The sequence below is a fragment of the Littorina saxatilis genome, linkage group LG5 (assembly GCF_037325665.1).
Source record: "Littorina saxatilis isolate snail1 linkage group LG5, US_GU_Lsax_2.0, whole genome shotgun sequence".
NCBI classification, from domain to species: domain Eukaryota; kingdom Metazoa; phylum Mollusca; class Gastropoda; order Littorinimorpha; family Littorinidae; genus Littorina; species Littorina saxatilis.
In genome coordinates, this window is record NC_090249.1 from 10,201,166 (window position 1) to 10,215,621 (window position 14,456).

Consider the following 14,456-nt stretch of genomic DNA (forward strand, 5'->3'; position numbering starts at 1 on the left):
CAGTACAAGAAATCCAACCCCAGTAAACAGAAGTGACCTTCCAGCTGGCAGAAATCCAACCCCAGTAAACAGAAGTGACCTTCCAGCTGCCAGAAATCCAACCCCAGTAAACGGAAGTTACCTTCCAGCTGCCAAAAATCCAACCCCAGTAAACGGAAGTTACCTTCCAGCTGCCAGAAATCCAACCCCATTAAACGGAAGTTACCTTCCAGCTGCCAGAAATCCAACCCATGAGAAACAACAAACATGTCCAGCCACTCTGAAAAACATGCAGCTGGTCAGACCCAAAGATTTAGCAAAAAGACCAAAGCTAACATGTTTGGGAGCAACCCCTGAGAACCCCCCCCCCCCCCCCCCAAAAAAAAAAGCGCCTAGCAGTTCCAGTTCAGAGTCAGAGCGTGAGAAGAGAGCACAAGTAAGAGAAGAGCGGTCAGTAGATAATGCAGAGAAGCTTGACCAGCAGAGCTGATGGGGTCCAAGTTGGGACAGTCCGGCTGCCATCCCTTGTCCTGCCCATTCTCCTTCTGCAGGAAGGTCATCAGGGGCTGGAAGTAGTCCATCAGCGGCTGTGCGCTCATCCGTGTCTGATTAGTCAGCGCCTGGAACGGTTCTGTCCATACCTTGGACGATCCCATACTCAGCATTTCGCTGTAACAGCAGTACACAATGATGAATAAATAAAAATTCAAAGATTCATATATAACAAGAAATTCCTACGAGGTAAGAAAAACACCCCCGTCAAAGGGAAATAACCTTCTCAGTTGGTGGCAGTGACTGAGTGAGAATGGTTATTTCCCTTTGACCATGAAGATGTCCCTCTATAAGTCCTTGTATAATTTTAATCCACCAATAACTCCCTAACCGTGTGTTTGACTGGTCCCAATTTTTGTAAGGACCGTCTCAGGAATGTATAGAACCTGTTCACCAAGTTTGGTGACGATCGGTCCGTTCATTCTTGAGATCTATATGCGAACACAAACAAACAAACAAACAAACAAACACATCGAGCGAAACCTATACACACCCCTATACCGGGGGTGTAATTATGTAATACAGTCGAACCTGCCCACTCAGACCACCGCAAAGAATCCCAGCTATTTTTTTTCTTTATATTATTATTATTATTATTGTGATCATTTTTATGCGCCTAATCTAGATATAGCCCTAGGCGCTTACATATTATTTTCTGCCGTTTGAAATGGAATTTTTTACAGACAGACAGACAAACAGACATTTTTTACACACAATATATAACGCATTCACATCGGCCAGTAAAGCTCAGTAGCCTATTAGGCGAGCATTCACCTTTCACGGCCTTTATTCCAAGTCAAACGGGTATTTATATATACAATGTTATTACTTTCCCACTACGCCACGTGTCTATAACAACCAGTTTTGGTTGGTCCCTGGGGTGGTCGTTATAGACAGGTTGGACTGTACATGTATGCTTTAATATGTTAGGATAAAGACAAACTGATCTTGAAATGGTGAACAGTTAAAAGAGCAAAGGAATGAATGCTTCGTTGTGTGGAGCTGCCGAGGACAATCCTATGCGCACATTATTCACTAGTTGTACACATCAGTGTCAGAGTGCCAAGACAAGTAATATCACGTCATCACAATAGACACAAACAAAACTTAATATAGTGCGCAAAAGTGATAAACAAGTCTTGTAAAGCGTGATTAAAACATTCTGTCAATTGAATCTTGCATTCCAGGAGTCTAAATATTTTGTTAGCCTGTAGCTTCTCGGCAGGAAATGAGGATCGGCTGAAAACTGGTTGATACTGCTTCAGTTCAGGTGTTTGTGCTTTAATTGCTTTGCTTCCTCGATCTCAATATTATCTTGGGGGATGTTTATGAGGTGGCTCCATACCCGGTTTAGGCGAGGGACTTGCATGACGAGACCCTACAAACTCACAGATTCTCTCGGGGTTACAGATAGGCTTTATGAACTGTACATTGACAAAAAATACAAATCAGAGCAGGTTACAAAATGCTCACCCGAGTTTCGTGCCGGCTTCTGTGGAGTTGAAGATGTCACATGTGTGGAGCGGTCCCGTGTGACCTGCTGCGTCACACAGCGCCTTGTGGAACTGAAACTGCAGCACGAAGCTGACAAAATACCTGTACAACACAAAGCGTCAACATTGTTACATATCACCTGCCACAACACCAAGGTGAGAGTTAAAACATATGCAAAGGAAACTTGATTGTGATGCTTCCTTGGTGGATCATTTTGCACGGTGTTTAAGGAGTAATTAGTAAATGACTGCACGCCTGACATAGAGTGTACTACTCACCTGATGTAGGGAGTGTTGTTGGGAATGTGGAACTTGGCCCCAGGGTCAAAGTCATCCTCTGTTCGTGCGACAGGTGGGGACACTCCTTGCAGCTCGCACCTGAAAGATAACACATACATTCCCATGCAGGTGTAAGTCTGAAAAGGTCATTGCCCTGGTATCCCCCCGAAGGATTGTGTGTGCGCGCGCACGCACGGTTTGCTTGAGACAGAGAGCTCCAAACACACACACACATGCACACAAACACACACACACAGGAGGGGTGCAGGACAGAGACAAACGGAAAAACAAACGCTGTGTTCGCCTGACCGGTGAAGTATTTAAAATAGCATATAAGGATTGAGGATGCAGCGGCAGGGTTAAAGGGATTAAACCTGGGGGAAACGGCCTTCAGATCGCTTCCGAAGCTATACCATATGATTCTAGGTTAGAATTCGACATGAACTACCCCGCAAGAAGACCGCCTTCACTTTTCAAAAGCGAGTGATTTGAAAGTTTAATCCAATGTCGTTTTTAAATAGGCAACAAAATAGCCCTCTTTGTGAAGTTGGGTTGCTTCGACTGACTGACTTACCTTGTTTGTGAACGTGATGCTGCTGTCTAGGCCGCTAGATAGATCTTGCCGCTTCTCGGCGACTTTGTTTTCCAACACAGGAGAGAAGCAGCGCCTTAATTGTAGCCTGTCACTCGCTCACTTTGATTTAATAAATAACCATACTCGTGGTGCGTTTTTGAGCAAATCGTACCGTGTGCGTCTGGACTGAGGTAAAATTGATTCTTCAGGTTCGTCAAAATCGGCTCTCCCCCCCCCCCCCCCCCCAAAAAAAAACCCCACACCAACGGTCAGATCAATAGTATCCCTTTAAAGGCACCAGACGCCTTGCATGGCTGTAGCGCAAACTGACCTGAGTTTCCACCAGGCCTTGTTGTAGTCGCTGGGGTGGGTCTGGCCCCTGAAGACACTCCAGCGCCACTGGTCGATGAGGTAGCCAAAGGGCAGGAAGGCGATCTTCTGCAGCGCCATGGCCATCAGGAAGTTCGTGTCCGCCTCTGTAGTGCACATAGTAACATAACACGTGCAATTGTTACAGTGGAATCCACCCCTTTTAAGACCTCAAAGAAATCTGAGAAAATCGGGTCTTAAAGAAGGAGGGAGTCTTAAAATGGGGGTACATTTACACAGGTTTTGAACAGAAAATATAAAAATAAATGTCTTAAAATGGGGGTAGCCGTACATTGGGGAGTCTTGAAAGAGGTGTTCTACTGTACCGGTAAATATGTGTTGCCGTAAGACGGGAATGAAATGAAGCTATCTGTTGGGCCACCCTAGGAACAGCACTATCCTTCTCGTGGCCAGGCCTTTACGAGGGATGGGACCATCCTTCCGCTTGGATACATTCCACATATCAACGCACTGGCTACTTGTGTTGTAAAGCGGCTTGATTCATTTCTTAAAAAGCCACTTATTTGCTTTCCTGATATTAAATCATTAAACATTTCCACTGTACATAGAGAGCACCCAGGCTGTTTATTTTTGGTATGTGTCAAAGTGGAGATACTGGTCCCATGTAAAAGACTGGCCAGATCTGAGATGGTGAAGCTATCTGTTGGCCACCCTAGGAACAGCACTATCCTTCTCGTGGAGGAGTGTGCCTTCAAGTTACTACCCTTTTTACTTTCGGGAGTATCTGAAGGGGTATGAATACAAAAACCAACCTCAGACAATCTGTGAGTTGAAACAGGCAGTCAGGAGGGTTTTCAAGTCGGGTGAACGACGCTACTGCTCAAGGTCAGATCTCGTACTCTTGAGTCGATCACCGAATTTGACATTTATTTTCAAAAGAACAATTTAGGTCCAACCATTTGACTTCCAAACTTGAAACTTTGAGAACGTATCATCACTTATTTGCCGTTAATGTACACCAATCATGAAGTAGTTCGCTGAACACGTGGGAGTTAATAGCAATTAAATGGGTAGCACTTACTGGGGGTCACTCTGTAGGTTACTCTAAACAACTGAGACAACGGTAGAAAGCTTATTGATGGCCGCAGGAATCAGGGATGACGAGAGCTTTGCACGGACCTTTGCGAAGAGTTTCTGTTGTACAAAGCACAGACGGACGGAAAGACAGACAGACGGACAGACAGACAGACAGACGGACGGACGGACTGATAGACAGGCATGGACGTACCATTGTTCTCAACCAGTGTGGGGAGCAGACCGATATCGTGAAGATGTTTAGGTGTCTCCACAGAGAGAGAGATGACATCACCGACCGCCTCGTGAAACCCTGTGAAACACACGCAAAACTCAGACAATCTTTTTAAACTGAAGTAATTATAATGTATTTTAAACTGAAGTAATTATAATGTATTATGAATTAATTACAAACATAAACGAGAACTTACCCAGTAAGTCGAAGTTTGTGTAGAATTCCATGAGTGTAGTTTATAGAAACGGAGGGATATATGAGATGCGCATGCCGGAAGTCGCCATACTTTAACGCTCAGATCAATTAAGGAACGACCCTTGATTGATCTAATACATTTTGTGTAACCAAAACAATTAAATGTTTTTTCTTGAAAAGTAATTGTCTCCCTTAGCAGATCTATACTGCTGACACTATTTTGCATTATCTGCAAACCAGTTAATTGGGAAGGGCATAATAGCTGTACGGGAGGGCATATATCCCTCCGTTTCTATAAACTACACTCATGGAATTCTACACAAACTTCGACTTACTGGGTAAGTTCTCGTTTATGTTTGTAATTCCATATCATGTAGCTTACCGAAACTACAGGATATACGAGATTTCAAAGTTGGTTTCACAAAATAGCATTGATTGTTCACACATACAATTGTTAACACATCATATGAGTTGTCGCCCTGCGTGAGTTAATGTTTATTTTCTTTAAACATGTTCTTCAAGAGCTCACCGGCAACATAACAAATATGTCTGATTCAGACAAAATAATTTTTCAAACAAATGTGACAGAACATTTAGTTTTTCAAGATACCACTTGATTAAATCACTAGAATACTTGGAAACAATTCAACCAAATAAAAAGCAGTGATGTTCCCAGGGGTCGGCCCTCGGCCCTGGGCCGGATACCTTGGTCTAATGACCGGAACCTTGTGTCTTTGGCGGACAAATGTCCGATAAGTTTATGTCAGAGACGGACACTGACCGATCGTTTTATTGCCACGTCGGACATGGCAACATTGATCCGTTTATTTAGATCAGGCATCAGATGATACGTCTCCTAATCTCCGAATCGGCAACGTCTTCTGTTGTTTGGTTTAGTAACTTCGCCGTTTGAAGACCGCGCAGTTTAAGAATTTCCGAAAGTTCAACTTCCGGTTGTATAGATTCTAGAAACTGCGAATGCGATCATGCCGCCTGCGAAGAAATTGAAACCGGACAAGGACCAACCCAAGCTGTGATTTCGACAGTCAGATCATGATCAGCCGTCAAGTGTGACTGTGACCGGACCCACTGTGACTGTGAGTTCGAAAACGGCGACGACACCACCACGGACGTTTGTGCCTTCATGGCTTAAACTTTATCCATGGCTAAATTTCGATGGCGAGAGAAAACTGATGTTTTGCACAGTGTGCATTTCACCAAACCGACACACACACACACACACATACACACACACACACACACACACACACACACACACACACACACACACACAGACACACACAAGAACTAGAAGAAGGCAAGTTTGGAATACAATTACAATATATTTCTCTCTCTGGTGTGTGTCACAGTGTGTGTGTACCAAAGGAGGATGTGGACGGCTTATTTCTTTCCACGTGAAATGACCGATTGGTTTTTTTACAGTTCAGGACAAATGTCCTATACTTTCAGCAAGGCTAGGACATTTGTCCTATAAGGACAAAATCCAAGGAACATCCCTGAAAAAGTTTTGAAAAACATCTTGTTTTCCTTCTCTCAATGACTTACTAGATCTAGTCACAACCAAACATGATTAATATTGGCAACTGGTATATCCATACCATTACCAAACATGATCTATGCATAGCATTTCACTTGCATTTCAAACCACAAACATCCAAAGGTAATCTACCATCGTTTGGATTTCAGCTTCACTGAGTTAACACAACCAATGAGTTCAGTTTTTCTTGTAAGCGAAATAATTCAAAAGAGAATTCTTTTCTCCTCGCCTAGTTTGCTGCTCATTTTCTACAGGTCGCTTATAAAATTTGAAGAAAGTTTTCGCATTTGACCATCCAGCCGACTTTAAAATGTCATCAATAGAAAAACCACTATTCAACATAGCAGATGCTGACGCTCCCCTGAAACTGTGTGACGTGAATTTACAAATATCAGCGTCAGCGAGGACATCTTTCAACCACCTTGAAACAGTGTCTTTACTTGCAGGCCCAAACGGCCGTACGTAACAAAGCAACAGTTGGTCATTGTTTTTCCTCAACTCTGTTGTACGCTTGATATATTCAAGTAAACAGTTTACAACACACAATTTTAGATCTGTGTATTTGTGTAATTCGAGGGCTTGTTGGTGATGTCCAGGTCTTGTATGCTTTAACTTGTCAACCACCTGAATAGTGCATCCTGTCTCATGAAACTGAAGACAGCTAAGCTTAACAAAATGAATGGTTTGGACCCTCTGCGCAGTTGTTATCAAAAGCAGAGCACAAAGTTTCTTTGTCAACTCTTTCAAAGACAATTTTGAATTGTGTTCTTTCCTTTTGAAATGTTCTAATAACACTGACACATCCCATGTTGCCTTGTATCTTGGTAAAGGTGTTCTCATTTCAAATACACCCTTCATGAACCTTGTCACCTTTGGGTGCGTACCTATCGACCTTTCTTGGTCATAATGCATGACAGTAGAAATTGCACTACGTGCAGTATTGATGGCACTGTAGCCAAGCCCCTCTTCAAAAAGTTCAGTGAGGAAAGTCAGTACCAATCCTACAGTTGGATGAAAGGGATTACTGTTTCTTGTAGAACAAAACAATTGCCAGCGCGCAAGATATGATGCATATTGTCTTTTCGTTGACTCTCTCCACGATGCACACACAATGTCACATGTTCTGCCATGAAATCCTTGTGCTTGGACGGCTTGCCTGATAATTGAACTGCGAGTAGTTGCAGTTTGTGATGAAGAGGATGGGCTGCCTCTGAGTGCGGCAGTTGCAGAGTTGTCTTTCCCTGAGGTAAGCGAACAGGCTGCTGTATCAGAAGATTCAGCATTTGGGGAAACCACACTGCTGTTGGCCAGTGGGGAATGATGAACATACCCTCGGCTTGGTCTGCTTCCAGTTTGCAGAGAGTTTTCTGGATCAAACTGAAAGGGGGAAATGCATAAACATTATCCCACACGCTCCAGTTTACAGTAAAAGCATCCACAGCAATGGAGTCTGGATCTGGGCCCCAAGAAATAAATGGTTTGATTTGGCAATTTAGCCTAGATGCAAACAAATCAATATGAGGCTGTGAAAACTTCAAAAACAGCTTTTCAAAGATTTTTGGGTTTAACATCCATTCTGTTCTGTCATTGAATTGTCTTGATTTTCTATCAGCCTCAATGTTCAGTTTTCCAGGAATATAGGTTATTGTCAACTCTATATCTCTGTTTCTGCACCAGATCCAAATCTGCTTTGCTATTTCATTACACTCTCTTGAGCGAGAACCACCCATATTCTTGACATAGGTTACAGCACACACATTGTCACACATGAGTTTTATATGTCTACCAGTGACGTCTTTTTCAAAGCACCGCAGTCCATATTTAATGGCTAACAGTTCAAGTGCATTTATGTGCATGTCTTTTTCTTGCTCATTCCACCTTCCCCCAGTTGATTTTGTATCACAAACTGCTCCCCATCCACCAGATGTAGAAGCGTCAGTTTTCATTTCCAGGGAAGGCGGTTTCACTTTGAGTGGGTAATAGCTTGTGGTCACATTGGCAATCCACCATTCAAGATCTCTCTTTGCTTTCTTTGTCATACTCATAATGGCATCAAAATTGCCAGCATTCACTTTCAAAGCTTTGGTCTTCAACCTCTCAAGCTGTCTATAGTGGAGTGGTCCCCATTTTACCCCTGGAAAAGCTGCCACAAGCTTTCCAATCACCTGTGCCAGTTCTCGTACAGAAAAAAACTTTCTTCTGCATTAAACCAAGACAAGCTGATTTGATCTTGTTTATCTTATCCTCTGACAATGTAACAGTCATTTTCTTTGAGTCGAGGATGAAACCAAGATACTTCAGTTTTTGAGTTGGAACAAGGACTGATTTTCCATCATGAATTGTAAACCCCAGCTTCTGAAAAAGGTTGACAGTTGACAGAATGTTCTTTTTGCACTCTTCAATTGACTGGCCTTGCAGGTAACAATCATCAATAAAGGAGGCAGAGAGAAAACCTTGTGCTCTCAAAAAAGCATACACAGGCTTCAGAAGTTTAGTGAAGTATCTTGGACAGTTCGCCAATCCATTCGGAAAACATGTGTAAACATACAACTGACCTCTCCACTGAAACTTCAGAAATTTTTTGAAATCTGAATGAACTGGTACTGAGTAATAGGCGTGACGAAGATCAACAGATGCCATATAACATCCTTCTTTCATCATACTTGTAGCAGAAGACAAATTTTCCATTTTAAAATGTTCATACTCCACAGACTCGTTGAATTCTTTTAGATTCAATATCATTCTGTATGAACCGTCAGGTTTTTGGACCAAGAAAATAGGAGAGATAATCTCTCCTTCTTCATGTTCTGACTTAACAATCACTTTCATGACAGAAAGTTTCCGTATTTCTTGATCAACTTTATTCCACAAGTTTCCCTGTACCTGATTTTTAGGTATCACAGAACTAGGTAATGTGGCCGAGTTAGAAATAGGAATTTTTACTCCTTGTATCATTTGAATAATAAAGGGGTCAGAGGTCAGTTGTTGCCATTCTTTCACAAAATATTTCAGTCTGCCTGCTTCGAAACACAGTGCACAATTATTGTGTTTTTCACCCACCTCTGGTGTTATGCTTGGAAAGCCTGTGTTGTGGTCCTCTGTGGCCACCTGGTCCGGTATCTCTGACCTCGGCCACGTCCCGCTCTCGGTGTCCATTGGCGCTGGCCCTGCGTCCCACGACGCCTGTCCACCCATCCCCCGTTTTTTGGGGAATCAAACTTGGGGAAAAACTTTCTACCTTTCGTAGACAGTGCAAAATTAGCTCCCAGTTTAGCAGTCGAGTCGATTGCCGTGAGGACAGATTTGAGATCATCACCAAACAGGTGTTCTGTAATGGGAATGTCGTCTGACGTCAATTTACGATACTTTTTGTTTACAGTCGGCGAGTTCAAAATCTTTGATCTGCGTTCCATTGACATTTCATGGACAGTTTTGAGGTTTAGACTTACTGCATCTGAGATATCTCTCACGAGATCTTTCATGTGTTGCATTTCGCTTTTTACACACTTATCTGGTGTGTTAGCCAGTGCATAAGTTGCTTTCAGCAGACACTTTTGCGTACGCTGAAGTTTTAGATCTGCAGATTTTGTGCTGTGATCTAACACGCTCCAGATTTCTGGATTGACCCTAGGAACTATGAGAGTCTCACAATTTTGTGGTCTTTTGTGTTTATCAAACTTCGTGTTCATTCTTTCATCGTCCATTTTTCCTTTTCCCATTGTTCCAAGCACTTTCGCTAGTTTTTCTAAGATGGGAGGCCCAACATCAGTGTCAGGTTCAAACTCTTGTTCAATATCGTCAAGCACGGTTGTGTCAACCTGCTTCGTTGTGTGAGACTGAGAGGAGATTAACATTTCTAAATCATCTTCCACAAGACTAGACGTCTCGTCTTTGGAAAAAGAACGCTGATCGGTTCTTTTAGTTTTGGCTGTTTTTTGCCCGCGTGCGAGAGTCGCGCAATCTGAACTCTCAGAGTCAGAGTCCGATGCGGAGCTGAGTCTTTTTCTTTTCTTGTCCTGTTTATCAAGTCTTTTTAGAATTCTAGCATTCTGATCTTTCATGAAATTCCAATCATCGATTGGTATTGTGACAGCCTCGAATTTCGATTTAGAGCATTCCCCTGTCTCCTCGCGTAGTAATATTTCTTCATCAGCGGAGTCCGCCATGCTATCTGCACGACACCAAGTCGGTCGTGTCACGGTTTTCGCTGAGAAAACAATATGCAACGCAAAAAATATTACGATGCACCGTCTTTACAGGGTCTGTAATTCAACGATTGAATTTGACAAAGTCAAATCGTTAAAAGAAAAGCGCGGATTTGACGGATAACGAGACTTACTTGTGAGCATTCAAAAAACGCGTCTTGACGGCCCGACCGAAACATACGTGATATGGCGACTTCCGGCATGCGCATCTCGTATATCCTGTAGTTTCGGTAAGCTACATGATATGGAATCAAAAGTTGTTCCATTTATGTCTGCTTATCAGAGATGCTGAATTATACATCAAGAAATAAATAACTTCTTCCACTTTTTCCAACTTCCAAGTTAACAGAACACGAAAAGCAATGACTGGTAATCCGGATACCAATACAAACAACGACGTGACTGTGTTCATTGTACTCATTGAAACTATAGGTACTGACAATCAATGATTCAGTTAGATCTTCAGAACATGGTATAACTCTATTCAGTTTATGCTTTGGATCAGCCAAAAGGGATTTATGTAAACCTCTGATTCCATGTGCGAAACGGCACATATAATCATTAGAAAAATTGTGAATCTTTCTGTTTCTACAAATCAATCTCAAAAAAGAATTAATGACAAGAAACCATTTCATAATCTTTAATGGTCAAAATGGTTTATTTACGTAACCGTCTGCCTCTTAACAATGCTTGATATATCTTTCGGGCGATTTTGAAATATTTGAAATAACGACTGACACGAAACACAAGAAATAGACACAAAATTCATCCTGGTGCAGGGCATTAGCATATTATTTTGGCTTAGACATGCATAGGTCTATATATTCAACATAAGACTGCAGCAGTTCCTCATCGCTGCCCCAAATGTGCCCCCCACCCACCCCACCCGCTTGTCCAGCCCGCATCAGCGTCATTTGCGAACTCATACATCATAATTATAAAACGCAACACATGTGCAAATATGACCCAGGCCATGCGATGCATTTTGTGGAATATATAGACAACAGTGGCACTACTGCAGGTTATACGAGTCACGCTGACTAAAAGCTGTTTATAACATCAACACTCATGAGAACAGACCATGCGTTAATGTAGCATTATAGCACAACAATTAAAGCAAATGCTCATACTACTCACTTTCGCCATGAGTTATATGGATCAGAAAGATATCTTTTGATCTAGCTCCCTAAACGTTTTAGAAAATGATAATTCCTTCCGACGGACCCAAAATGAAATTCCATATAGCATTGTGACCTTGCCATTTGACCAGAATCAAGCAGACTTATGTCTAGAAGTCATCAAACCCTGGAAGAGTGTCAAGTTTAAAAGATCTAGCATCAGCAACAACACAAATTTAAATCTTTTTTGCCCAAAACTTGCCCCCACTGTGACCTTGAAATTGTCAAGGGGGTTATGACGAAGACACAGCGGAAGACACCCTTGTCTCTCCGATACAGGGTCGAAAGAACACGTTTAATAATAAAGACATTTTAAGCCTCAATCTTAAATGTTGTTATGTCGGGCGAACGATGTACTCCTTTATTCTGAATTGGTTTTTATTCCTATTCAGCTTGTTACTGTGCCAGCATTTTGTCTGGGATTGGTGCGACCTATTTGGGTTATTCTCATTCAGCTTAGTCTGGAAGCAAACACCCCGGATGTTTACACCAGTCACAGAACTTGTTGGCACATTTTTCAGCTATTGTTTTCTTCTAAGTTGCTAGCTATACCAGTCGCTTTGTTTTTGCTCGATCTACAGCAGTAGTCCTAGCAGTTTTATTTTAAAACCACCCAACAACCCTACTCTAGGTTAAGGATAGCTTAATTTTAATTGTATTTCGTTGGCTTAAATTCACGGGTGCCCAATATCATTACATTTTGTTTTCTATATCATTTTGTTTTCGCATTACTGTTGTCATAGACCTATATCCAAAAAGAGTTAAACTGCATTTGTTTGTTAATGTCGTTTTCCTGGGAAACGTAAGCTTTCTGTAACTGACCGGTATTGAAACGTAAGTGTTGTACAGTTAAACCTGCCCTGGCGACCACCTGTTGACAACGACCACCTGCCCATAACGACCACCCCAAAGGATCCCCAGCGGTTTTCACTATATATATTTCCAACGCGACTACGGGCAGTCAGTTTCGGTCCAAAACCTGACATAGACTGCTCGTTTTTCTAAGCTGTACCATAAATCCTCCACAAAACTGTGAAAAGTCATACACCACAATCTATCCTTCACTCCCGAGTGCATTAAGGGCTGATTGTAATCGGAAACAATCTGTATTGGGTATTGAAAAGAATAATGTTATAAGAAGCAAGGGATGTAGATCTAAACCAGCGGTTTGTTGTTGCCAGGCGTGTCTGACTGTCACATACCTGCGTTGGCCCCCCCTCTGTAAACCACAGGCTGGTGTTTATACTGCAGGAAGTATTCAATGTGCCCCATCTCGTGGTGAGCCGTAGAGAAGTGTTCCATCGTCACTTCAGTGCACTGCTTGACGCTGCAAGCAAACGCTTTGTCACTCAGTTGACACTGCCAAAAGACCAGAGGTGCAACGTCCAGGTATTGACACCAGCAAACTCTCTGCCAGTGCTGTCACTGACTGGAGGGGCACCGTACAATTCTCACCTGCAAACTCTCGGCCTGCAGTGTTGTTTATACGAAGAGACAATAGGAATACGTCTTGTGAGCCGATGCGGGCGGCATCAAGCAAAATGCCAATGTCATATCATTCCAGATCATTGACCGACACCGACATTGACCTAACAAACCAAAACTCTTAAGGGCGCTATCTATATTACGACACCTCAGTGTAACAACCGACTTTCGGCTACATTTTCAAGGTCGTTTGACAGAGGTACCAGTGTATCCGGCAGGAGAACACACCCAAACCACAGGCCCCGTCCACCTCGTAGGGCAACGCTTACAAGAGGTCATATTAGCAAGCGGGGAAACGGCACAGCGTTTCGAAAAGTGATCAGACAGCCACGTGAGGGAATTCATTGCAATTTGATTTGAAAACAGTTTTTTTCTCGAGCTCACCACGTAGCAAACTAGCTCTACAGGAAACACTACGTAAGTCAAGGAAAAGGCGATTGAGATGAAGCGCTAAAGCCGTGTCCTTATCAAGAGTAGCCAATCGTTTTGCAAGTCACATGACTGCAATGACCGCAGGTCAATCTCTTGAAACCGACGTTCTTGTTTCCTTTTGTTAGTAACTGACCAGCACGAAGCGAAAGTAGGTGGGAACAAGCCGCGGGGTCTGATTGGTTGATATCACAACAAAACTCAATTTTAACCAATCCGACCCGCAGCTGCGTACCACCCATTTGTGTGGCACCCAGTTTTGCTTCGTGCACATCGGCCCTGGCGTCAGGGCAGTCTTTGGGACTGCGACACGACTTGCAGCCCTTCATGAAAACACGGCTTACATGGAACACTGTGCAATCAAGGATCACAATAGCACTTCGGGTCAGACAGAAACTCGGTCATAATGTAAGTGTACACTAACAGAACTCGAGGCTGCAGATGTACAGGGGTACACAATAGTGGGTACAGATGCACTGAGAAACATGACTGGGTGCAGATGCGCTAAGACATTCACCCGTGGGTGCAGATGCACTGTGGAACAAAACCGTGGGAAAATGAAATGATGTTTTCCCCCTCGTTTGTTCTACCTGAGTTGGCGCCCCTCCTATAGACGACGGGCTGGTGTTTGTACTGCAGATAGTACTCCACGTGGCCCATCTCGTGGTGAGCCGTGGAAAAGTGGTCCATGGTCACCTCAGTGCACTGTTTCACGCTGTTTCAACGCCCAGCGCATCACAATCGTCATCATCATCATCGGAAATATTATCATAAACATCATCTTCATAGCCGTCATTTTCCTGCTATGGACCTCGTCTTGATCAGTAATCATCACAACTTTATCCACGTCTTTAGAACTTTTAACGATCATACTTTCACAAAATACTGAT

The 14,456-nt window shown here is 42.9% G+C and overlaps 1 protein-coding gene across 5 annotated transcripts in view; it reads right to left on the minus strand.

Moving 5' to 3' along the window:
* Window positions 1–14,456, minus strand: part of LOC138966265 (angiotensin-converting enzyme-like) — a 41,447-nt gene continuing 26,991 nt past the window's right edge. For 4 of the 5 annotated variants that reach the window (XM_070338416.1, XM_070338414.1, XM_070338418.1 and 1 more), the window contains exons 9-14: window positions 12,855–12,979; window positions 4,496–4,594; window positions 3,209–3,353; window positions 2,304–2,402; window positions 2,005–2,127; window positions 1–648 (exon numbers count right to left, since the gene is read on the minus strand). In XM_070338416.1, coding sequence (XP_070194517.1) covers window positions 372–648; window positions 2,005–2,127; window positions 2,304–2,402; window positions 3,209–3,353; window positions 4,496–4,594; window positions 12,855–12,979 — 868 coding nt within the window. In that variant the 3' untranslated portion in view covers window positions 1–371. Of the gene's footprint in view, window positions 649–2,004; window positions 2,128–2,303; window positions 2,403–3,208; window positions 3,354–4,495; window positions 4,595–12,854; window positions 12,980–14,156; window positions 14,282–14,456 lie in introns of all 5 variants that reach the window. The other variant, XM_070338415.1, reaches the window with a different exon arrangement.